This window comes from Ascidia mentula, chromosome 8 (genome assembly GCF_947561715.1).
Source record: "Ascidia mentula chromosome 8, kaAscMent1.1, whole genome shotgun sequence".
Classification (NCBI taxonomy): domain Eukaryota; kingdom Metazoa; phylum Chordata; class Ascidiacea; order Phlebobranchia; family Ascidiidae; genus Ascidia; species Ascidia mentula.
Window position 1 is genome coordinate 13175856 of NC_138573.1, and position 15786 is coordinate 13191641.

Below are 15786 nucleotides of genomic sequence, written 5' to 3' on the forward strand. Positions count from 1 at the left end.
CTGTTGTTTTCTCCTTTACGACCGTGGTAAAAAAAATATTGTTAGTTGAAGTTTTTATGATCGAAGTGCAAGTAATCTGGATTTATTTATAACTAGTTTGTGTCTCGTATGAATAACCACACAGACTTAATCAGTAATTCAAGTTATGATAATTAGTTTATTGTATGGGATGAATATTTGAGATAAGTCTAATACCAATCTTCAATCTAGATACAACAAGCAAGCAGCACTCCTGCCTGCACATTTTATATTTTCGAAAGTTTTCTCATGCTGCGAATAATATTTTAAAAGTTTATGAGGTTGTAATGAGCAAAATTATGTGAAACACTTACTCACTTTTTTATTTGCCTGTCATAGGTTAAACTATATATATCGTTATTTGCCAAAATTCTGCCGTATTAATGCATTGTCCAAAGTTGTTAGTTGTTGCAACAAAGTCTTATGTAATTTGATATGAAACTATTTAGAACTAAATCAAGATTTAGATGACAATCGAGTAGACAGTTGTTACTACCAAGCAAAAGCAGTTTTTTTGATAATTTTGTTTTTGATAAGGAACCATCTAATAATCTAAATACTGCATGTAGGCTACATGATGCACTTTTTAGCAATTTTGGCATTGATACCAAATCTTTACCATCAACCTTTTTCATTGTTAACAAACAAATTATAGACTCGAAAGTTTGTGATTTGTGCACAGTTTTTTTTTGGTGACTGTTGATTGTGCATCAGAAACAATGTTTTTCTTGTGTAAATGCATTACCTAACTGTTTTTGGATGGATTATCATATACTATCTGCCATAAAATGCAACTTGCATGTGTTTGAGTAAATGATGTGACAAACATGCTTGTGAGCAGTTGTTGATTATTAACATTTATAGCTGGTCCAGGCATCAAGATTGCAGCTGAAAACCAAGTGGAAAAAAAGTAAAAAACATTGTGTTGTGTATTGTGTTACTGATTCTGTGCAATGCAAAGTGTGTGACAGAAATGTGTTGCTCAGAAACTTTATTCTATTTTTGAATTGATACAGATGTTACTTTTGCAGTGACACAATGTTATTTCATGTACATTTTAATTCCAGGATCTGTAACTGTTAACAGGTAAACTTGCTTTGAACGCCAACATTAATTTTAACCAAGTTACTGTTGATGTTGAAATGCCTATTCGGCCCAGCAGTAATCCAAACATGGACATGCCAAATCGACCAATGCCATACATGGTACCACCAGACTACAGAATTCACCAAATGAACAGAAGGCTCCAGGAGAGAATGGAAGATTGTGATAACCAGTGGTGGAATGCATTTGCTACAGAGTTTTTTGATGAAAAGGCCACTTTTACCCTTTCATTCTTTCTTGAAGATGGTCCAAAGCGATATACAATAGGCCGCACTCTTATCCCTCGCTTTTTTCGCACCATGTTTGACAGTGGGGTTGTTGATATGAATCTTGTACTTCGACTTCCCAAAGACTTTCAGAGCAATGCTGGGATAACACTAGACTGTGAGCACACTACTATGGTGATGCACCACACCAAGCCAGTACCAACAAAAATATGTGCAGAGGGCCATTTATGTGTGGATTTCATTGCCGATGAACTAATGAGGATAAGGTCATGGCATTTTGCTATTCGAAGTCACTTGGAGTACATTCCCAAACAGGCTCCCTTGCAAAATCCGGGCATGTTGGAAGACTTGTGCAAAAACACCACTCGCCAAGGCTTGACTTCAGCCATGCTAAACTACTTAAAAATGTGTGTGATCATTGAACCAATGAAGGAGCTTATGTCACGTCAAAAGGCATGCAACATGGAGCCTCGAGACTGTCTAAAAAGCTGTTTATTTCAAAAATGGCAGAGGATGCTAAACCCGCCTACAGATACAGCAAGACCCGGTTCTAAAAGACCGTCACGGAAACGGAAAAACTCAACCACAAACTCTGTTAATCCAGTGCAGGGCACAAAGAAGAAGGGTTTCCCAACTTCTGATGTAATGATGGTTGGTGAACCAACTTTAATGGGGAGTGAATTTGGTGAAGACGATGAAAGAATGATAACAAGACTTGAAAATCAATATGATACACCTTTGCCAATAAAATCAGAAGACCATGACACACCAGCCGCCAGCTTCCCAAGCGTTTCTTCGACACATACACCTCCACAGTGGCAACAACCCACCACAAGCGTTCCATCAACAATTCAACAGCAAGCTCCACATGTGAAAAGTGAACCAGGAGATGCTTCGAGCAACTCAACTCCTCCACTTTACACCACACCACCTCTATCCACCAGCACTTAAGAAAATACATTTTGCTCATGTTTTCTAATTGTTTTTTTTGGATGTTGACCAGTATTTGTCATGTGTAGCAGTGCCAGACTGCACTTTACTTGCCTGGCTCTGCAAATGATTGAGGTAATGTTTTTGAAAGACAATGGTCATAATGATGTAAAAAAACTACAACCAAACAAGGTCATCATTTCAAAACAACATGTTTGCTTATAAATATTTGTAGAAAAGATATCTTGAAAACAAACCTGTGCCAGCCAAATTACCATTACATATGAATGTAAAACAGCTGTTGATCTACTAACTGAACATGCATGGCCAGTTTGGATGTATGTATTTACCTACATAATTGCAAGAGATGGCTTAATTTTTGATTCCAAATAGTGATTATATAATGGTCATTAATTGTAATGAACCGCTTTGATTGTCTTGTATTTTTTAGTTTTTTTTACCTTTTGTAGTATTTTCCATGCTATGTATGTTTATGTAAACTTGCTCGGGCAGTGACTTTGGGGTTTCAATATTAATATGGAAATTGTTTCAACATGTATTATGTGAAAGTACATTTGACTTTCTGTGTGAGGTAATAAAATGCATGAAAATTGTTTGGAATGCAAAAACTCTTGCAACCTCTTTTGTTTGCTGTGCTGATTGTAAGCTATTATTTTATTGGTGTGCTGTTTGTCTTGCTAAATAGCAAGTGCTTTGGTGCTTTAGCAGTGTTTTTGTTTATCCCATCTATTGCTCTGATCTTTGGTGCTGCTTGTCATTAACACAATAAATGTTGTGTTATTACAGATTTATCTAAAATTGGATAATGATAGATAAAAATAATACATAGTGCTTTACAGATAAAGTACACAGTTTAGTCAGTTAAAAATTTGTAGAATATTTCTAGCCAACGTTTATGTTTAATTTTTGTGACAGTCATAAGCATAAGTTATAGGAGGCCAACATGCCCTTTTCACTTTTTAATGGGATGTTCGCGCGGCATGGAATTTGGGCGAACACAACCACTATGTTGTTTTTTCTTTGTACAAATGACAGTAATTTCAAAGTGGATTGATTGTCAGCAGTAAGCTACCACGTAGTGTATGTAATGCGATGGTTTCATTGCCCCGGGCCTCACATATTAGCTATCAGACGTTGCAAGATTGAAAATGGATTTACAAGCACCCAACAAAAAACTTCAATTATTCTTTGAAGCACGCCTGTTGGTTTTTAGTTAACCAAAACAAGATCTTAACTGCGTTGCAGCATTTCCAGTTGTTGTCACAACGAAGTATGACACGGCCGCAAAACACATTCCGGACATCGCGCGATAACCAACAGTGCGCGCAAGCACAAAAAAGCAATCGTCTCGTATTATTTTTCAAGTTGAATAAAATGATCTACAGGTGGCTATATGCCATCATAGCAATATATCATAGCAATATATCCTGTTTCCGGAAAAGGCCTTTTTAATTTCCTGCTCCAATTATCAAAGCGGCACGAGTGTAGCAAACCAAGACAGTTTTTGGTCATCCCACCCATTGAACCACATAATGAAATGAAATATGTTACATAAAATGTAAAAAAAATACAAACAACGTTCGCCAGCGAAACCTTGATTCTATTTAAGTGCAAAAACGCTGTTGGAATAAATCGGCGATAGCAATGGAATAAAGGTGCATTCGATACAGACCACGGCGACCCTATTCGAAGAAAACATAGTTGCATAAAATACACATAATTTTTCCGCAGAATGCGTGTGACGGCTGAAAGCAACATTTTCACATTAAGCTAGATAGTGCTCATCCAAGCGCGAAGTGCGCAATGCAACAACTTTGTTTTTGTTTCTGTGCTTTTCAACCACCCTCATTCTGGCAGAATTCTGGCAGAATAATTTTGTAAATTTGCCACATTTTACAAGGTACAACAGGCATTTACTCAAAAATTGGTTTCTTTTGGATTAGAATCAAATTACAGAGATGAGCAAGCATTTCAAACCTCAAAAAACATTTAAACAAATTTTTTCGCAGCTGTATCAATCAAAAAAATCGCGAATTAAAAAAATCGCCTGGTTTTGCGATTCAGCATGATGGCGGCATGCAAAAAACTTCCCTAATACAAAGAATTCTGCCCGGCGTTCTTGCAATAGGTGCCAATATTGACCAATATCACGAGAACGGAAATTTAATGCTCTACCACATGCAAGTAACAAATTTGAAATTAAGGTGCCGGATGACCTTCAAATCGCCCATCGAAGACGACCCGCTTTTTGCGAATCAGCAGCATAATGGCGTACATGTCGGCATGCGAAAAACTTCCCTATTAAAACAATTCTGCTCGGCGTTCTTGCAATAGGTGCCAATATTGACCAATATCACCAGAACGAAAATTTAATGCTCTACCACATGCAATTAACAAATTTGAAATTAAGGTGCCGGATGACCTTCAAATCGCCCATCGAAGACGACCCGCTTTTTGCGAATCAGCAGCATAATGGCGTAATGTCGGCATGCGAAAAACTTCCCTATTAAAACAATTCTGCTCGGCGTTCTTGCAATAGGTGCCAATATTGACCAACATCACGAGAACGGAAATTTAATGCTCTACCACATGCAAGTAACAAATTTGAAATTAAGGTGCCGGATGACCTTCAAATCGCCCATCGAAGACGACCCGCTTTTTGCGAATCAGCAGCATAATGGCGTAATGTCGGCATGCGAAAAACTTCCCTATTAAAACAATTCTGCTCGGCGTTCTTGCAATAGGTGCCAATATTGACCAAATTTGACCATATTGACCAATAAGCCTTCTAAATTTATAACTTTGGCAGTATGCAAGTACAACATGTGTTCAATCATGTACATTTGCACATATCAGCAAACTTGGCAATAATACACAACTTTATTTGTAAAAAAATTTATTTGTTGACTTCCGGGGCCGGGCCACGTAGCAGCCTTCGACATGCTACAAAATGTTGATTTGCGGACTGCAGTTTGTACACCCTTGGTGTAAACAAATACAAAACATTTTTGCTGCATGTTTAGATGATGGATTGCTTTCTACATTTCTTTTTCATATGCTCTTTGGATAAAATGGCAACAAATTTTAGAGATATGTGACATATATAACGCTAAATACTATTTTTTTGCAATACACACAAACATATGTATTTACTGTTTATCCTGTGACATGTGTTGCATAATTGATTTCTGTGACAAAATACTGTAAAAAAAATATGCTATATTTTCTGTGCAGGTCGTATTCAGTTCGAAAAAAAAGGAAAAGTTGAATTGTTATGGTTACTTTTGAGGGAAAAGAAAATTGAAAATGTAGTGTAGTTCATACTACACCTGACAAATTCCTGCAAATGTGTCATTGGTAGGGGAGTCAGGAGATAATAGGAGAGGGGTTAATAAAATTTTCATGTTAGGTACCACGAATCCATACGAGTTGATAAACCCTTCGGTATCTGAGATCAAATCCTAATAGAATGCAACAGTACAGTCAAACAATAACGCGTGAAATATGTCCACATCAAAGTCATTGCGTCATAAGGGACAAACAGAAAGAAAGGCAATCTTCGACCAAAACGAATTTCAATGCCAGGACCAAACTTTATTTTATCAAAATAGGACTAAAGACCGCATATCAGCAATTGTATTAAAATAGTTTTGCCCGCGGGGAATGCCCGTCTTGTACTCCTGCGTCATAGAGAGTCTCAGTTTCGTCACAAGGCAACCGGTGATGCATTGGGGTCAATTTTCTGTTTAATGAGCAAGAAGTCACGTGGTGTAGCCAGGGCGATTTTCAGCGTGTTTGGTGCAGTTTTAGTGCAAATTTTTGCTCTTCTCAGTCAGTCAGACGTTTGGCGCAGGGTGCTGTGAAAAGTTTAGTTGAAAAACCATCAAAATGTTCAAGGGGATGAAGCACAAAATTGAATCTTTTATTGGCACCTATAGTAAGAACGCCGAGCAGAATTGTTTTAATAGGGAAGTTTTTCGCATGCCGACATTACGCCATTATGCTGCTGATTCGCAAAAAGCGGGTCGTCTTCGATGGGCGATTTGAAGGTCATCCGGCACCTTAATTTCAAATTTGTTAATTGCATGTGGTAGAGCATTAAATTTCCGTTCTCGTGATGTTGGTCAATATTGGCACCTATTGCAAGAACGCCGAGCAGAATTGTTTTAATAGGGAAGTTTTTCGCATGCCGACATTACGCCATTATGCTGCTGATTCGCAAAAAGCGGGTCGTCTTCGATGGGCGATTTGAAGGTCATCCGGCACCTTAATTTCAAATTTGTTAATTGCATGTGGTAGAGCATTAAATTTCCGTTCTCGTGATGTTGGTCAATATTGGCACCTATTGCAAGAACGCCGAGCAGAATTGTTTTAATAGGGAAGTTTTTCGCATGCCGACATTACGCCATTATGCTGCTGATTCGCAAAAAGCGGGTCGTCTTCGATGGGCGATTTGAAGGTCATCCGGCACCTTAATTTCAAATTTGTTAATTGCATGTGGTAGAGCATTAAATTTCCGTTCTCGTGATGTTGGTCAATATTGGCACCTATTGCAAGAACGCCGAGCAGAATTGTTTTAATAGGGAAGTTTTTCGCATGCCGACATTACGCCATTATGCTGCTGATTCGCAAAAAGCGGGTCGTCTTCGATGGGCGATTTGAAGGTCATCCGGCACCTTAATTTCAAATTTGTTAATTGCATGTGGTAGAGCATTAAATTTCCGTTCTCGTGATGTTGGTCAATATTGGCACCTATTGCAAGAACGCCGAGCAGAATTGTTTTAATAGGGAAGTTTTTCGCATGCCGACATTACGCCATTATGCTGCTGATTCGCAAAAAGCGGGTCGTCTTCGATGGGCGATTTGAAGGTCATCCGGCACCTTAATTTCAAATTTGTTAATTGCATGTGGTAGAGCATTAAATTTCCGTTCTCGTGATGTTGGTCAATATTGGCACCTATTGCAAGAACGCCGAGCAGAATTGTTTTAATAGGGAAGTTTTTCGCATGCCGACATTACGCCATTATGCTGCTGATTCGCAAAAAGCGGGTCGTCTTCGATGGGCGATTTGAAGGTCATCCGGCACCTTAATTTCAAATTTGTTAATTGCATGTGGTAGAGCATTAAATTTCCGTTCTCGTGATGTTGGTCAATATTGGCACCTATTGCAAGAACGCCGAGCAGAATTGTTTTAATAGGGAAGTTTTTCGCATGCCGACATTACGCCATTATGCTGCTGATTCGCAAAAAGCGGGTCGTCTTCGATGGGCGATTTGAAGGTCATCCGGCACCTTAATTTCAAATTTGTTAATTGCATGTGGTAGAGCATTAAATTTCCGTTCTCGTGATGTTGGTCAATATTGGCACCTATTGCAAGAACGCCGAGCAGAATTGTTTTAATAGGGAAGTTTTTCGCATGCCGACATTACGCCATTATGCTGCTGATTCGCAAAAAGCGGGTCGTCTTCGATGGGCGATTTGAAGGTCATCCGGCACCTTAATTTCAAATTTGTTAATTGCATGTGGTAGAGCATTAAATTTCCGTTCTCGTGATGTTGGTCAATATTGGCACCTATTGCAAGAACGCCGAGCAGAATTGTTTTAATAGGGAAGTTTTTCGCATGCCGACATTACGCCATTATGCTGCTGATTCGCAAAAAGCGGGTCGTCTTCGATGGGCGATTTGAAGGTCATCCGGCACCTTAATTTCAAATTTGTTAATTGCATGTGGTAGAGCATTAAATTTCCGTTCTCGTGATGTTGGTCAATATTGGCACCTATTGCAAGAACGCCGAGCAGAATTGTTTTAATAGGGAAGTTTTTCGCATGCCGACATTACGCCATTATGCTGCTGATTCGCAAAAAGCGGGTCGTCTTCGATGGGCGATTTGAAGGTCATCCGGCACCTTAATTTCAAATTTGTTAATTGCATGTGGTAGAGCATTAAATTTCCGTTCTCGTGATGTTGGTCAATATTGGCACCTATTGCAAGAACGCCGAGCAGAATTGTTTTAATAGGGAAGTTTTTCGCATGCCGACATTACGCCATTATGCTGCTGATTCGCAAAAAGCGGGTCGTCTTCGATGGGCGATTTGAAGGTCATCCGGCACCTTAATTTCAAATTTGTTAATTGCATGTGGTAGAGCATTAAATTTCCGTTCTCGTGATGTTGGTCAATATTGGCACCTATTGCGAGAACGCCGAGCAGAATTGTTTTAATAGGGAAGTTTTTCGCATGCCGACATTACGCCATTATGCTGCTGATTCGCAAAAAGCGGGTCGTCTTCGATGGGCGATTTGAAGGTCATCCGGCACCTTAATTTCAAATTTGTTAATTGCATGTGGTAGAGCATTAAATTTCCGTTCTCGTGATGTTGGTCAATATTGGCACCTATTGCAAGAACGCCGAGCAGAATTGTTTTAATAGGGAAGTTTTTCGCATGCCGACATTACGCCATTATGCTGCTGATTCGCAAAAAGCGGGTCGTCTTCGATGGGCGATTTGAAGGTCATCCGGCACCTTAATTTCAAATTTGTTAATTGCATGTGGTAGAGCATTAAATTTCCGTTCTCGTGATGTTGGTCAATATTGGCACCTATTGCAAGAACGCCGAGCAGAATTGTTTTAATAGGGAAGTTTTTCGCATGCCGACATTACGCCATTATGCTGCTGATTCGCAAAAAGCGGGTCGTCTTCGATGGGCGATTTGAAGGTCATCCGGCACCTTAATTTCAAATTTGTTAATTGCATGTGGTAGAGCATTAAATTTCCGTTCTCGTGATGTTGGTCAATATTGGCACCTATTGCAAGAACGCCGAGCAGAATTGTTTTAATAGGGAAGTTTTTCGCATGCCGACATTACGCCATTATGCTGCTGATTCGCAAAAAGCGGGTCGTCTTCGATGGGCGATTTGAAGGTCATCCGGCACCTTAATTTCAAATTTGTTAATTGCATGTGGTAGAGCATTAAATTTCCGTTCTCGTGATGTTGGTCAATATTGGCACCTATTGCAAGAACGCCGAGCAGAATTGTTTTAATAGGGAAGTTTTTCGCATGCCGACATTACGCCATTATGCTGCTGATTCGCTCAAAGCGGGTCGTGTTCAATGGACGATTTGAAGGTCATCCGGCACCTTAATTTCAAATTTGTTAATTGCATGTGGTAGAGCATTAAATTTCCGTTCTCGTGATATTGGTCAATATTGGCACCTATTGCAAAAACGCCGAGCAGAATTCTTTGTATTAGGGAAGTTTTTTGCATGCCGCCATTATGCTGAATCGCAAAACCAGGCGATTTTTTTAATTCGCGATTTTTTTGATTGATACAGCTGCGAAAAAATTTGTTTAAATGTTTTTTGAGGTTTGAACTGCTTGCTCATCTCTGTAATTTGATTCTAATCCAAAAGAAACCAATTTTGGAGTAAATGCTTGTTGTACCTTGCAAAATGTGGCAAATTTGCAAAATTATTCTGCCAGAATTCTGCCAGAATGAGGGTGGTGCTTTTCATTCATTGAACTTTGCCTTTGTCTCAAAACACGCATTTTTTTCTGATTTTGTGTCTAATGTTTAAAGTGGGTAGATAATATAGATTTTTTAGCATGGATGAAAAGACTTTGGAAAAACTGGCCGTACAGGAATTGCTAAAAGAGGCTAAGCGTGGAAAGGAGCGATCTGCTACAATGGGCCCAAGTGGATGGTAGGCTCCAGTCTAGGCTATATTAAATTGTTCTCAAAATAATCAAATTTTAGTTGGTTAAGGCGTGATTCAATTAAGTGTTTTTGTTTGACATTCTGGCAAATTTTATTCAGGTGCTTGAGCAATACAGTTAAATGTGTTCAAACACTAGGTTTGGTTGTCACATTATGTAGCCTACCTAAAATGATTTGCCACCAAGTTTGTGTTATGTGATTCCCAAATGTAAACTTCCCTTTTATTCTTGTCATTACCCTTTTAGTTTTCTGTTTCTAGTTGTATGGTCGGTTTGCAAATGTACATACTGTGTTTAGGCAGAAAAATCTTGTTCCATCTACCAACAAGCAATTCCTTCACCGTACACTTTCCAGTGTGTTGTATTCTCAAAAAAATGCAAACGAAACATTGAAACGGAAACAGGGTGACAAAAGTACCCCTCAAACTACCACAAAACGCAAGAAGTCGACTGCTAATATCCAAAAAACAAACAAATATCCAAATTCATCCTCATCATCAAAGCCTTTTGCTAAATCTTCCAATGCCAATACAAAAATACAAGAGAAGAAAAACAAGACTGAACCTAAATGCCATCAATCAAGTGAGTTCATTATACAAACTGCATTATTACTTAAGTATTAACGTTGAAATAAAGTCTGTATACTTATGATGAATTAATTCTTAATACATATGTTGAAACACTATGCATAATTCTACAAGACAAAATCTGGCCAATCAATGGCATGATCTAAGGTTATTTTTGTCTATTGTGTTTAAACTGTCATGTAACACAGTGCTTCCCAACCAGTGGGTCGCGAAGCTATTTTAGGTGGGCCGCAAAGCATTTCTAAATGTTACATTTTTTTATTAGATCACAAAATTATTGCATTATAATTGTTTTTTATTTGTCTGGTCATATCTCATTGCGGGTCGCACAATAAAACTTACATTAAAAGTGGGTTGCGAACAGAAAAAGGTTGGGAAGCACTGATGTAACACATTGCAAATATTGATTTTTGTTTTGAAGTGGTAAATACTTTATCACAACAGCAATTTTATTCCTTAAACCTGTGGTTCTTAACTGGTGGAAATTATTGGGTTATCAGTGGGTAGTCAGTGGGCATGAAATATACAATTAAGTAGTCAGAAAAGAAATATTATGTTCTGTATTTTTGTGTGTCATAAACTTATTGTCATGCCATGCAGAGGAAAAAAAAGTGAAAATGGAATAATTAAATTTTTAGTTAAAAAATTATTCCCATTTGGGAAATAAGAGCATTCCTTTACACTGAAAGTGAAAAATTAGATGATTAGGAAGCAATGCTTTAAACGAACATCAATAAAATGAAATTACCCTTTTATACTGTGACAATGAACCACATGGTTTTTTTTTATTGTGATGTGAAAGTTACAACTACGTAATATATGAGTATATATATGAAAGTTCCAGCAAAAGCATTTTTTATGTGATCGCATACATTTTTGTTTTTGTATGATTCATAGATTTACTCTGAATCTATATGCTGTATTTTACAAGGCTTTCTGTGAAATTTGCAGGAAAACATTCCACTGATGAATGTTGATGTCCAAATGTGAATCAATTAAGTTCCCGCGCTGCACGAACTGTGTGATTAGCTACAATGATAGATTACAGCAGCAGGATATGGAGTTAGCAGGAAGTCGTTTCCCTGCGCTTTGTTATCTTTCAACAGACGGCCGACCCAAACTTCGAAGCTAAGTTGGCACGCTAGTACTTGCTGAGGCCCAGATGCTTGCATGGCTTAATAAGGTAGGATTTTGGTCTTGTTTATTATTTTAGCACAACATTTATTGATTAATAGTCGGTGGTTTTTTATGCATTTAGTTAACACAATAAAATTTCAGTTCTGCATTAGGGGATAACTATTCTTCATGTATTTAGCCATTTTTGTTGTTTTTGAAAAAAAAATTATAAAAATTCTAATTGATCATATTCTTAACACAAACATATGCAAAAACAACTAAAATAAATAGATGAGGTGCTATAGATTTAGAGTATTATTGTGGTTTAGATTGTAAATATAAAAGTATTTCTGTGCACCATCAAAAACTTTGTGTAAACTTACAGCAAATGCCAAGACATTTTGTTATTACTTTTGCACAAACGTTGTCATAACATGACTTTACATTCCTTGTGTGACATGCATGTTATCATCTTACCAAGGCAATAAACAGCTAGAAGGAAGTAACCTGTTCGGATAGTAAAGCGTGCATTTAGTTTGCAGTCTGTATGTAGAAAGTTTTGTACTAAATATATACAGAATGTATTCATGTTGAGAATAGTTTTTTTTATGCAGGGGTTTTGGTATGATACGTGATCGTCTTCCAGACTTGTTAAGGTTATCGCGAAGAAACCCTTCTAAATACTATGAACCTGAAGTCCAAGAGGAAGTTCCGATGGATGTGGAGATGACAATGGTCTTAGCCAGGGTTAGATTACTTCTCTTGTTTGTTTTTTTGCTTGTCCAACCCAGACTTTTTCTTGTTTCATCAAAAAGCAACTTTTAGTTTTATTGACTACTTATTTATTTATTTCCAGATCATTCATTTGTCAGTTCAATTAATTGTTATTGTTTTTGCATGTTTCAGGCAGAAAAGGTTCAGAAATTTCTGCAGGAGTTGGAAAGGATGTTGCAAGATATCAACCAACAACATCAAGAAATGATTACTGGAGCATCTGCTGAGCTGGAGCAGCGCAAACAAGTAAAAGAATACTCATATGTGCAATAATGTTAACTTAGTATGGATTTTATGGCCTGGAAACAATACATAGTGAGCTGCAGACAGTACACTGCGACTGTTAAGTTTTTAAAGCTATGACTATAAAAAATGATATGGGTGAGTTAAATAATGTGCATGTATTTTTAACCAGGTGGCTGCAACAATGAACCGTTTTACTGCCTTGGCACGAAAAACCAAGTCCATCCTTCAGAGGATGGATTTGACGGAACAGGAAGAGTTAAAATATTACCAACCGGAACCCACATTGGCTACAGTGCGTTGGAGTCAGCGTGAATCAAATGTTCAGGTAGTTGAGGGCAGTGAATAGGAGTGTGGTTATTTCTGTGTAGGGACCAATATTCCGGAGCAGTAACATTTAATGCAATGACAATGGATGGGCTGCCAAGCCTGTAAACCCAATATTCTGTAGGGAACATATGGGTGTGGTTTGTTTCCTACTGTATTAAACAGCATTTTATTGGCACTCCTACACAAATCTTCCCACACATCTATTTTTGGAAGATTTTTTGTATTAAGTTAAGGAATGCTCCTATATTTACAAGTGCAAAACAAGGTCCCTAGTTTTGAAAATGATGTCAGTTTAATTTTAAATTTATTTTTTAGACAAACTATTATTGACACTTTGCACTTGGTGTTATATGCAACTGTGTAGCTCAATTAGGAAACATTGCAAAATAGTTTGTGTAAAATGTGTATTTATACTAAATGTACACTGAAAGTCACATGAAACTTAGGACCTGGGAGTTGTTATGTTGTTTTTCAAAAGGTCTTAAGCAACATTGTGATTTCATCTTGATTAAACTTCTAGATAGGACCTTGGTTAAAAACTATACACCTTTTCTCAAGAGCATTCCTTCACTTAGCTGTCTTAAACATGTTTGATCCACACTGCCCAATTCATCTAAAGTTTTGTTTCTTGTGACGGATTGTTTTGGGTGCTGTGGCTAGAAACATGTTTTTCTTTATTAAACAACCAATAAAAGTTCATCCACTAAGTGCAGTTTAAATGTGTTTCACTAACCAGCAACAACACTTTTTTATTTCAAGCGTGTTTTTCATTTGGCAATAATTTTGAAACTAACAATGTGTAGGTTTCATGGAAAAGACCTTCATTGACAACACTTCTCTCCGTGGCACTACCTGCTGAAATTCGCATTAAACTAACACTTCATGGGGTTCTATCATACAGGTAAAATGTGTGAAACTATTTAAAAATACAGGTTTGTGTGGGTTTGTTGTATACGTTATTGTTTTTAACCTTTTTGTTTATGTTCCTTTTTCACCCCCACTCAATTTTGTAGCGCTTCACACATGGAATTGCTCTGTAAACATTGCATGTAATTTTGACAATATTTACCCAAGCTAAAGGCTATCAGACTACCATGAATTGGCAAATAAAATCTTTGAATTTACCAAAAAGCTTTTTTGAAACTTTGATTTTGTGTATCATTTTCTTAAATGCTGCTTGAAATTTTAGGTTGACAGAAATTGTGAAAGACTACTACACTGTACAGAAACGTCACAACGAAAATAACAGAAAAAAAATTGAAAGGCAAATGTCAATCATTGGACGTAGTGTGGATCATGCGGAATTGGACAGGTTTGTTAACAGTCAAGCATCATAACATGCAGCTACTGTTGCGCACAATTATGTACATATATATGTATGTATTGTTAAAATTTGTAACATGACTCCAATATGACCAACTATATTTGTGCCTCAAAAAATGATCCCCTCAGTTAACTGATTCACCATATGATTTCTATCCCAGTGCTTGAATAGGCTGAGATAGGAAATAACTGTAGACAATTGAATGGATCACACCGTGTCACTATACACTAGCACATTTCCAACTTGCTCGGCAAACCTTTTACTGGGAAAACTTTATGTTGTAGTTGATTTAGTTTGCCATTGTTTTATGAGAAAAGACTTTTGGCATCTTGTTTTTGTTTCTTAGGGCTGTTGATGTTGGGGAGGCAGTGCCACTTTTGCACAGTAACATTGTCGATGACCAACAAGTCAGCAAAGAGATGAGAGCCAAGCTTAAGGAAGTAGAGTTTTTTGAAAGGGAAATCCTTGCCCTGGAGGTAAAGTTTGAACACAAAATGCATAAAACTGTGTGTTATAATGTACATCTAGTTCTTATTATTGGTAAAATTATTGAAATCCATTGTCTTATTTTTTCATTGTATTAACCCCAATGGAATTGTCAACCTGCTTCACAAACCCACAGAAATGTGTGTTTTTGCTAAAGTTGAAAAATTAACAATGCACTTTCTGAATTTGTTAATAAGGGAGAAAAAAATTTACACATCAGAAAAATTACTCTTCAATCCTTTGACCAAGTTGTGTCAATCGCCCACAGAAAAACATCACCCAGCTTCATGACGCCTTCGTCACCATGTCAACCATTGTGCACGAGCAAGGAGCAATAGTGGATCGCATCGAGCACCATCTCACTATATCATCAGACTATGTCAAGAAAAGCAACCAGGAGTTGAAGAAAGCAACCAAGCTTCAGCACAAATATCGCAAAAAGCGATGCATTATTTTCATTGTCGTCGTTGTGTTAATTTTAATTATTGTAACAATTATTGTTCTTGCTGTGAGAAAGCCAGGTGCTGCCAGACACCCTAAGTCCACTAGCAGGACTTCAACTCTCGCACATCCCCGTTTGCGACGCTCTGATTGGTCACTTGTTGCTATGGTGATGGATGAAGGGTTTACTTAAACCGTGTGGGCGGTTTATTTTACCGCCCTTTGTTGGATGGTGGAATAGGATTATCTATGCACGTTCATCCTCCAACAAATGTTTTATCTTGTTTGGTTTTAAAATTTCTTGCGGATGCACTCATTGGATGTCATTAAGTTGGAAGTAATGTCACCTTTTCGTGTTTTTAATTTTCAATTTTGTTGCTTTTCTTTTCTCGCAATTGCCTTGTGTTGAACTAGAAGTGCAATATCTGTTGCAAGCAGAAATAGAATGCAGAACTAATAAGTTTTCTTGCTT

General features: G+C 37.6%; 3 protein-coding genes across 3 annotated transcripts; all 3 read left to right on the top strand.

Moving 5' to 3' along the window:
* Nucleotides 1–63: 63 nt before the first annotated feature.
* Nucleotides 64–3085, top strand: LOC145910292 (LIM domain-binding protein 2-like). Its single transcript, XM_082997363.1, has one exon. It carries the CDS (start codon nt 1161–1163, stop codon nt 2298–2300), a length of 1140 nt encoding a protein of 379 aa, XP_082853489.1. The 5' UTR covers nt 64–1160; the 3' UTR covers nt 2301–3085.
* A 6723-nt stretch (nt 3086–9808) lies between these two features.
* LOC145910294 (protein POLR1D-like) lies at nt 9809–11688 on the top strand. Its single transcript, XM_082997365.1, has 3 exons — nt 9809–10000; nt 10312–10595; nt 11552–11688. Exons 1-3 carry the CDS (start codon nt 9903–9905, stop codon nt 11575–11577), a joined length of 408 nt encoding a protein of 135 aa, XP_082853491.1. The 5' UTR covers nt 9809–9902; the 3' UTR covers nt 11578–11688.
* Nucleotides 11630–15775, top strand: LOC145910293 (uncharacterized). The gene is made up of 8 exons (XM_082997364.1): nt 11630–11783; nt 12331–12463; nt 12623–12736; nt 12906–13061; nt 13867–13964; nt 14253–14375; nt 14734–14863; nt 15142–15775. Exons 2-8 carry the CDS (start codon nt 12341–12343, stop codon nt 15505–15507), a joined length of 1110 nt encoding a protein of 369 aa, XP_082853490.1. The 5' UTR covers nt 11630–11783; nt 12331–12340; the 3' UTR covers nt 15508–15775.
* The last annotated feature ends 11 nt before the right edge of the window (nt 15776–15786 follow it).